General features: G+C 35.9%; 1 protein-coding gene across 8 annotated transcripts in view; it reads right to left on the bottom strand.

Moving 5' to 3' along the window:
• The window catches only part of fam131ba (family with sequence similarity 131 member Ba), a 42,510-nt gene that overhangs the window by 4,838 nt on the left and 27,672 nt on the right, over positions 1-10,000 (bottom strand). For all 8 annotated transcript variants that reach the window (XM_083544357.1, XM_083544358.1, XM_083544359.1 and 5 more), the window contains 2 exons: positions 4,316-4,534; positions 2,197-2,337 (listed from right to left, as the gene is read on the bottom strand). In XM_083544357.1, coding sequence (XP_083400483.1) covers positions 2,197-2,337; positions 4,316-4,534 — 360 coding nt within the window. The remainder of the gene's footprint in view (positions 1-2,196; positions 2,338-4,315; positions 4,535-10,000) is intronic.

Here is a 10,000-nt window from a genome sequence, read left to right on the forward strand (position 1 = left end):
CATCTCTGATGGTATGGAAGTGCATTGGTGCGTGTGGCATGGGCAGGTTGCACGTTTATTAAGGCTTCATCAATGCTCAGTGGTATACAGGTTTTAGAGCAACAAATGCTTCCATCCAGTATATAATACTGTATCTATTACAGTATTCAGTATGCAGTATCTATTATATATTATAACATGACTTCGCAGTAGAAGAGTTCAGGTGAGGAACAGGCTGGCCTGCAGTCTAGACATTTCACCATTGGAAAACATTTGGCGCATCATGAAACAAAAAATACAACAAAGGACACCCAGAGATCCTGAGCAGCTAGAATCATGTATCAGAAACATTCCTCTCACAAAACTTTAGTAACTGGTCTGCTCAGTTCCCAGATGTATATAGACAGAAGACGTGATGCTACACAATGGTAAACATGGCCATGTCTTTTTGAGACCTTTTGCAGCCATTAAATTCAAAATTATTACGTTTGTATGTTTTATTGGGAAGAAAATATTGCTTTATGTGATTTGCAAATCACTGTATTATGTTTTTATCTTAATTTTTTACAGTGTCCAAACTATTTGGGGGGTTAAATGCACTACATAAAGGTAAAGGGGTCTAAGTGGTAAAAGACAAAATGACAAAAGGAATATTAAGTAATATAAATTTGCATTGAAGGACAATTTCAAAGCAATGTGGATGAATAATAATACAATTAAGTTCAATCTTTCCAGGTCCTTCAGAGTTAACCTTGGCCCCTTGGTTGCGTCTTTGATTAAAAGTCCCCCTTATATAGTCATTGACTTTTGATTGGACAGCCTCTTTAGACAGAATCATAATTGCACATTATTCTTGCTTTTTACTTATAAATTGACTGGTTTAATGCTTTGCAGGATGTGCTTATTACCAAAATCTGATTAAAACCTTTCTGGAACCTTGTTTTGGAGTTGATTTATTAGCCACAAGGTAATCACAATGCTGTTTTTTTTTTTTATGTTCACCAGCAAACTCTGGGGCCTTTCAGGTGCAGGTATATTTGTGCTAAGATTATTTAGCACTTTATTTGCAAACAGGTCATCAGGACCATCTAAACTGACAAAGATGCTGCCCAGTTTAGTTGTTTAAAGGTTTTCAGAGATGTAGTCTAGTCCATTTAGCTGTGCTGGATTAGTGATTTTAAAACCTCTCCATGGTGTCTTTTGTGCCAGACACAAAGATTAACCACTTGATAAAGAGGGTCGATTTGCATAAAAAGGATTACATTAACTTGGCCCTATATCCAGGTCTCCTATCACTGCAAGCAACAAGGAATTAATCAGCATTCCCCAAAAGGGATCCTTTCAGTGTTAGAGTAAAATGGATAATATATTGCCATTGTGCCATATGCCATTACCATATATTTTACTCTGTCTAGTGCATCTACATTCATTTCTCAGACAGCATGTGCCTGAATTAGAACTTTTTCTAAGGAGGCCCAAGCTGCCTGTGGTAAACCCTTTTGGGTGTTGCTGGTCAATTATCAAGGTCACTTCTGAGGCATAGCTGGTGTCTGTATTCAGTTTTTAGAGAAGTTTTTTTTTAATTACTTAGTATGCAAAGTCTAAAGGGAAAACTAAGTCCAAAACTGAAGCTGTCTGTTAGCAGAAAAGAAGCTAAAGTAGTAGTTCAGTGGTAAACAATGCATGCTATAGTGAGGTGAAAATCAATTAACTATGCTAGCAGTAAGTTCACTAGCCAAATAAACAGTGGGAGATATGCACTATTTTGGGCAAATAATACTGCCGGAGTGTTCAGCTTCATGAAGGAACAAGGAAAAAGATGGATGAAGCAAAATGAGACATTAGTGTTGCTTAGTGGGCAATAGCATTTATTAAACTCCTAGAGATATTAAGGCTACTAAAAACCACCCTATCCTCCATTTTGTAGCTGCTAGGAGTTGCACATGTGTACAGACTGAAAAGAAGAATGGAACATTTTGCTGCTAAATGACAGCAGTTATTAATAAAAATAAAAAAAAACAGATGAAATTACACTTATCCTAATGACATTTTAAGCAAACAATAAATAAAACATGCAAAAAAGGGGGTAATTTATCAACATCTCAACTACAGAAGACAATTAAAATAGTTTTCTGTCAAATATTGAAGTCGTGAATGCCATGAGCACAAAAATATGATATCTATATGTAAAAAAAAATGGATGTTAATTATCTTTACCTCTGCTGGTAATGCTCTCCTGATTAACTTCACTAAGGTGCGCCACACTGCCCTGGTTGGAGTCAACACAGAAGCTCTCCCCATCCATCGAATTCCAGGCCATTAATGTAGCCTCAGAGATTGCAAATTGCTGCATCACACCTGTTTAAAAAAAAAATAAGCAAAAGTGGATTGTCATGGTCTATTAAATATACTCTAAAAAATAAGAGTCATGTCAGCGTCAGCAACATGAAAACCAACCAAGTCAGTAAACCTGTACTTGAAGTATAGCATGTTATAGCTCATATTTCGAGCCACAGTTTGCAACACCCGTGTCATGAACTCATAATGTGCCTGCAATGTAGCTTACTGGTTTAAAAATGATAAGTTGATCATGACACAGCTTATAGCTCTCTATGTGATCAAAAAAAGTTTATAAACGTTCAAATGGAATATGATTATAAAATTGAGTATAATATTCTGAAAAACACATGCAACAGGGTGGCATATTGTGATTTAAAGAAATTTTAGACAGACCACCCTGAGAGTAAAATTCACATTCCAAGTAGCATGCAGGTCTATAGTCATGTCTGCTGTCTCCATACTGATGTGCTATTCCTTCCTAATTAAAATACACAACTTTTAGCATATAGCATACTAGACCCTTGTACAGATATCTAAGTCTATTCGTTCTGTCAAACTTTCTAGTTTGTCAGTTATTGCTTGGGCAGGTGCAAGTGCCATGAAAGCCAGTCTTTCTTTAAACAAGCAATATAATCCAAAACGACAAGCAAAAAAGGAGTCAAAAACAGGTGGACGTCGATTTAAAATGTTATCTTGTTGCCGATTTGTTTCTTGACACAATTTTTAACCTGCTATAACCCTGTAGTACTGTTTGCACATTGCCTGATATCCACCTGTTTTTGACTCCTTTTTTGCTTGTTTTTTGCTTTTGTGACAAGCAAAAAAGAAGTTAAAAACAGGTAGATATCAGGCAATGTGCAAACAGTACTACAAGGGTTATAGCAGGTTAAAAATTGTGTCAAGAAACAAATCGGCAACAAGATAACATTTCAAATCAATAAGATTTCAACAAGCTGTATTTGAAGTCCTTTAGGTACAAACACAATTCCAAAATTGTTTTTACACTGTGTAAAATGTAAATACAAACAGAATGCAATGATTTGCAAAACTCATAATTCAATATTTTATTCACAGTAGAATAGAAAACATTTGTAAATTTAGGAAATGTACCATTTTAAGGAAAATATAATGTAATTTTGCATTTAATTTAAGTTGGGGTGGGGCAACAAATATCTGTAAAAAGTAAGTGTTTTGTAAGTAAGTGAACATCGTTTCCCATGTCATTCACAAATGCAGATTAAGTCATTAAGCCAAAGTTTATTTAAAATTTACTGAGGCACAGTTTCAGACTAATTACAATTTCTAATCAGACGAATCTAAATTGTAATTTCTTTCTGCATCTCTGATTGCAGGGGAGTGCATTAGTGCTTGTGGAAAGGGCAACTTGCACATTTGGAAAAGCATTTAATGCTGAATGGTATATTCATGGTTTAGAGCAACAAATGCTTTCATCCAGAAAATACATGACAGTGCTAAGTGTATCCAACATCTATTACAATAGCATGACTTCATAGTAAAAGAGTCCAAGTGCAGAACTGGCCTGCCTGCAGTATAGCCCTTTAACCATTTAAAAACATTTGGAGCATCATGAAACAAAAAATACAACAAAGGACACCCAAAACTCTTAAGGAGCTAGAATCCTGTATCAGACAAATATGGGACAACATTTCTCACCCAAAACATCAGCAACTGGTCTACTCAGTTCCAAGATGTATATTGCAGCCATCAAATAATCAAAAAAGGGCAAATTTTTTCCTTAAAATGGTATATATTCTCAATTTGAACATTTGATATGTTTATTTTATTGTGATTAGAATACAGATTTATGAAACTTGCAAATCATTGCATTCTGTTTTTATTGACATTTTGTCCCAACTCTATTTTGGAATTGGGGTTGTAAAAACAATGTTACATTTTTGTCTTTTCTGTACTTCTTTCTTCTTTGATTTGACCATCAAATATGTTTGGAAATGTTCCATTAATTGATTATTTTTACCAGCAGCCATCCGTGCCTCCTTCTCCCCATCACTTAGGTCACTGTAGGCATCATTCTCAAGTCTTCTTTCCCTCTCACGGTGCAGATTGGAAATTCCCGCACCCCCTATTGGTCCAGCAGATGGTTTGCCCCAACTCTGCCACTCTATCATGTGTGCTACACGGCCTTGCGCCATTGCTGTGGGTTTAGTTACTTTGTCCTTCATGGATCTGGTCACACCTACATAAAGACAAAAATTATAAGTATTAAACAAAACATAATAGGTTTGCATGTGACTGCATGACTGAGCTCATGTTGGCGTCACCAATATGTTAAATCTTGCCTACTGAGAAAAAAACTACAAGCAGGATGTGCTCTAGTACAGGAAATGACATCATACATGGCTCTGCATGCTTCTGAAAGAAGGGTAATGAGAGTATTAATTCCATGCATTATGTATAATGATTTTTTTTTTTGTCACAAACATATTATGAATTATATCCTTTCTATTTTAGTTCCCATAGGCTACCAACAATATTATTACAACAATAATTCTAAAAAGGAAAAGCTCACACCTGCAGCTATCTGGCTTTTGACAGATTTTTGGGTTTATGAAGGGAAATTTATTTTCACATTATTCCCCAGAAATGTATTACAAAGCTAAATAAACCAAGATTTGTTTTGCTGAAATAATAATAATCATAGTAATAATCATAATAACAATCATAATAATACATTATAAAATCATAACTTTACTAATAAATGATTACAATAAAATGTAATATATAAATATTTGTGTAAAATATATAAATAAATGTAATTATATTTAATAATCAAATTAAAACAAATATTTTTTTATCATTGTCATTATTAGAGTGTGGCAACAAATATCAAAAGATTTCTTCACATAAACATATACCAAAAAATACAAAACCAAACTACAGACTGCTTTTTTCATAAGAAAAAAGTAGCATAGATTTTATGCAGTCACATTAGGGCACCTGGTGAATTTAATAAACTGCCTGATAATAAATTGGCATTATATAAATTAGATCGTCTATAATTAATCTGTAATAATCACTTAATTGCAGTTGTGATGTATCTAGTAGAGGGCCTATCCAGATGGCAACCTAGAGGAAACCCACATAGACATGACAAGAGAAATTCTGCACAAACCCTGGAACTGTGAGGTGGCAATGTTACATGCTGCAACACCTTGTCACCCACTGCCAACCCATTCTCTAGATAAACCTATAGGAGACTTTTTGTGTGTGTGTGAGAGAGAAAGATAGTGACATTGCCTGAGAAAACCAATGAAATGTTGCTATGGCTGAACTGTTAAAAAAAATAAAAGTAAATACAAAAAATGTTTTATATAAAATTTCATTTTCAGAATGACCAAAATTCAGTTTTTTGATCAGTAAAAAATCTTTCACTAATTCCACTAATTTTACTTTCTAATCTTGTTATCTTGAATCTACTTGCAGTTTGACTGCAGTAACCATGTTAGATAAGGAACCAGGTTAGTAAATGCAGTCTGTTTGTCTAAACACGTTTAAACCTTGATAGCTACAGCATGTGTACTTCTGTCACAATTTGAACCATTTGTTCCTGCCAGAGCGAAACACGCAATAAACCTAATTGTGTCAGATTGGGATTAAAAGTCAAAGACTATCTGACAAAATGTTGGTGAAGCTTTTGTACTAAAGTAAACTAATTATAAGAAACGAATAACTAAAGCTGTAATAACAGAGCAAACTGAATTAATTAGCGATTATATTCGAGTCAAGAGCAAACCAGACACTGGTTTCTAAGGCTGTGATTACATGCAAATGAGGAAAAAATACCAGTTCTAACCTGTAAAATATCACCATGCGAAATGTTTTCCCAGGCTGCCACATACTCACACACCCACAAACAAGTGTAGATAGATACTATAGTATAGAGTATATTCCAAAGGAAATGGCCTCTTCCAGTATAACAATGACCCATTTATAGGGCAAGACAAAGTGGGATATTTCAGACCTATATGTAAGATAGCACTCTGTAGCTCTCTACCACCATCATGAATGCATCAATGGAGTGAATTTTTGAAGAAGGTCTATTTTTAGCAATATTATAAAGCTATTATCCGGTAAGGATTTTGAAGCATCTTGAGAACAATTTTTCAAGAGATTATGGATGTCAAACTTTTGCGTTCTTACATTTTTCCCCCACTCAAGCCAAGCCACACTTCTACACTGAAGACCCTTATTGGAATAAGATAAGATAAGTGCTAATACTGATCTTATTTTATAATAAAAAAACACTCAAGCGCTGATACACTTACACTGAAGTTATAAGATTGCTCTTTGAATAGCTCAGTAGAGCCATTCAAACTATTAATTCTGTATTTTTATTGAGGATCAAATACAGTAAATCTATTGATGTTAAACCCTATGGGATGTACAAAATGATTTCCTTTAGGGGTTCTTAAATACACAGCGTTCAGTTTTGTAGATGTTAATAGTGATGATATATTGAGATATATATTAGGGATGTGCATTTCCATAACTGAGGCAATGTGATTCCCATCTGGATGCATAGACAACGATACACTACATTATAAATACATATGAAGCAGCTACTGATGCAATATGATACAATACATCCCTATTACGATGCAGTGGGATCCTGTTTTGATTTGATTTAACACAATGTGATTTGTTGCTATAAGATGCAAAAGAAAGCATTTTTAAATGTAGTTAACTTTTACTTCTTTGGTTCAGACAGGCAACAAGTTATAAATTTACTTAAGTGCATTCTGACTTCTAACACATGGTCCTTTCACAAACAAGCCAAAAAGAAATGAAAACAAAATATTGATTAAACCCAGACGTTCTTTTCCTGTTCTGTCCCCAGGAAGATGCAGCTCTACCTCTGCCATGTTAATCTGTATTCTATGTGACTCAGTATAGGTTCTTCAAAGTAGGCATCAAGAGAATGCCAAGAGTGTGCAAAGCAGTAATCTAAGCAAAAGGTGGCTACTTTGAAGAACCTACAATATGACATATTTTCAGTTCACTTTTTTGTTATGTATATAATTCCACATGTGTTAATTCATAGTTTTGATGCCTTCACTGTGACTCTACAATTTTCATAGTCATAAAAATAAAGAAAATTCTTTGAATGAGAAGGTGTGTCCAAACTTTTGGTCTGTAATGTGTATATATATATATATATATATATATATATATATATATATATATATATATATATATATATATATATATATATATATATATATATATACAGTGAGGAAAATAAGTATTTGAACACTCTGCTATTTTGCAAGTTCTCCCACTTAAAAATCATGCAGGGGTCTGAAATTGTCATCGTAGGTGCATGTCCACTGTGAGAGACATAATCTAAAAAAAAAATCCAGAAATCACAAAGTATGATTTTTTTTACTATTTATTTGTATGATACAGCTGCAAATAAGTATTTGAACACCTGAGAAAGTCATTGTTAATATTTGTTTGTTTGCAATTACAGAGGTCAAACGTTTCCTGTAGTTTTTCACCAGGTTTGCACACACTGCAGGAGGGATTTTGGCCCACTCCTCCACACAGATCTTCTCTAGATCAGTCAGGTTTCTGGCCTGTCACTGAGAAACACAGAGTTTGAGCTCCCTCCAAAGATTCTCTATTGGGTTTAGGTCTGGAGACTGGCTAGGCCACACCAGAACCTTGATATGCTTCTTACAGAGCCACTCCCTGGTTATCCTGGCTGTGTGCTTCGGGTCATTGTCATGTTGGAAGACCCAGCCTCGACCCATCTTCAATGCTTTAACTGAGGGAAGGAGGTTGTTCCCCAAAATCTCGCAATACATGGCCCTGGTCATCCTCTCCTTAATACAGTGCAGTCGCCCTGTCCCATGTGCAGAAAAACACCCCCAAAGCATGATGCTACCACCCCCATGCTTCACAGTAGGGATGGTGTTCTTGGGATGGTACTCATCAGTCTTCTTCCTTCAAACACGTTTAGTGGAATTATGACCCAAAAGTTCTATTTTGGTCTCATCTGACCACATGACTTTCTCCCATGACTTCTCTGGATCATCCAAATGGTCATTGGCAAACTTAAGACGTGCCTGGACATGTGCTGGTTTTAACAGGGGAACCTTCCGTGCCATGCATGATTTCAAACCATGACATCTTAGTGTATTACCAACAGTAACCTTGAAACGGTGGTCCCAGCTCTTTTCAGGTCATTGACCAGCTCCTCCCGTGTAGTTCTGGGCTGATTTCTCACTTTCCTTAGAATCATTGAGACCCCACGAGGTGAGATCTTGCATGGAGCCCCAGTCCGAGGGAGATTGACAGTCATGTTTAGCTTCTTCCATTTTCTGATGATTGCTCCAACAGTGGACCTTTTTTCACCAAGCTGCTTGGCAATTTCCCCGTAGCCCTTTCCAGCCTTGTGGAGGTGTACAATTTTGTCTCTAGTGTCTTTGGACAGCTCTTTGGTCTTGGCCATATTAGTAGTTGGATTTTTACTGATTGTATGGGGTGGACAGGTGTCTTTATGCAGCTAACGACCTCAAACAGGTGCATCTAATTTAGGATAATAAATGTAGTGGAGGTGGACATTTTAAAGGCAGACTAACAGGTCTTTGAGGGTCAGAATTCTAGCTGATAGACAGGTGTTCAAATACTTATTTGCAGCTGTATCATACAAATAAATTGTTAAAAAATCATACATTGTGATTTCTGGATTTTTTTTTTTAGATTATGTCTCTCACAGTGGACATGCACCTACGATGACAATTTCAGACCCCTCCATGATTTCTAAGTGGGAGAACTTGCAAAATAGCAGGGTGTTCAAATACTTATTTTCCTCACTGTATATATATATATATAAAAAGTGTGGGAATATAATTTGTGGGGTTGCAACAGCAGACATGAATTGAATTCATGTGGCTGTGCAACTGTCATCCAAAAAAAAAAAGGTTGAATTTATTGAGGACACTCTTTTCCACCACCATCCCAAAACCATCCAGAAAGCATCCGAAAAAACAACTCAAGCCTTCTTGATGCAGTTTTTGCCAATTTCAGCTCTGTATTGTATTGAAAGATTGGGGGGAACACACTTTGTTGTGTTGCTTTCGTGCTACTCTGCAGGCACCTTGCTCAGACAGAAAACTTGTGGTCTGTTGTGGTTGTGACCCAGGAGATCAAGGACCTGTATTCTTTTCATCTTCTTCACAGCAGGAAAGGTTGGATGCTGGTAAATTCGCTTGAGAAATCAAAGAAGGTGATTCTCACTGTGGTACTGTTGAACTCCAGATGGGAGTGGACCTTTTGCAGTAGCTATATGATTGTATCGTCTCTGACTACCTCTGTCTGGTAGGCAAACTGCCGGGAACCGATGATTACCCTGATGATGAACCAGACCTCTGAGATAAACAGGCTTAGTGCATGATTTACTATAGAGGCTCATTGTGATGATCTTTCTAGGACCTCCAAAACCTGTCTATGACATTACAGATTTTACCATATTGCAATGTTTTACAAGGAATTCTAAGCACTTCTTAGCATTCAGAATCGCCTGCATCCATTGCAACAACTCCAAACCACAAAACTATGCTACCTACATCATCTGGAGCAGTTCGGCATCAATATTTGTCTAATAACATGAAAAAACACATTTTTTTAAATAAAATTC

This window comes from Silurus aristotelis (genome assembly GCF_946808225.1).
Source record: "Silurus aristotelis genome assembly, chromosome: 6".
Classification (NCBI taxonomy): domain Eukaryota; kingdom Metazoa; phylum Chordata; class Actinopteri; order Siluriformes; family Siluridae; genus Silurus; species Silurus aristotelis.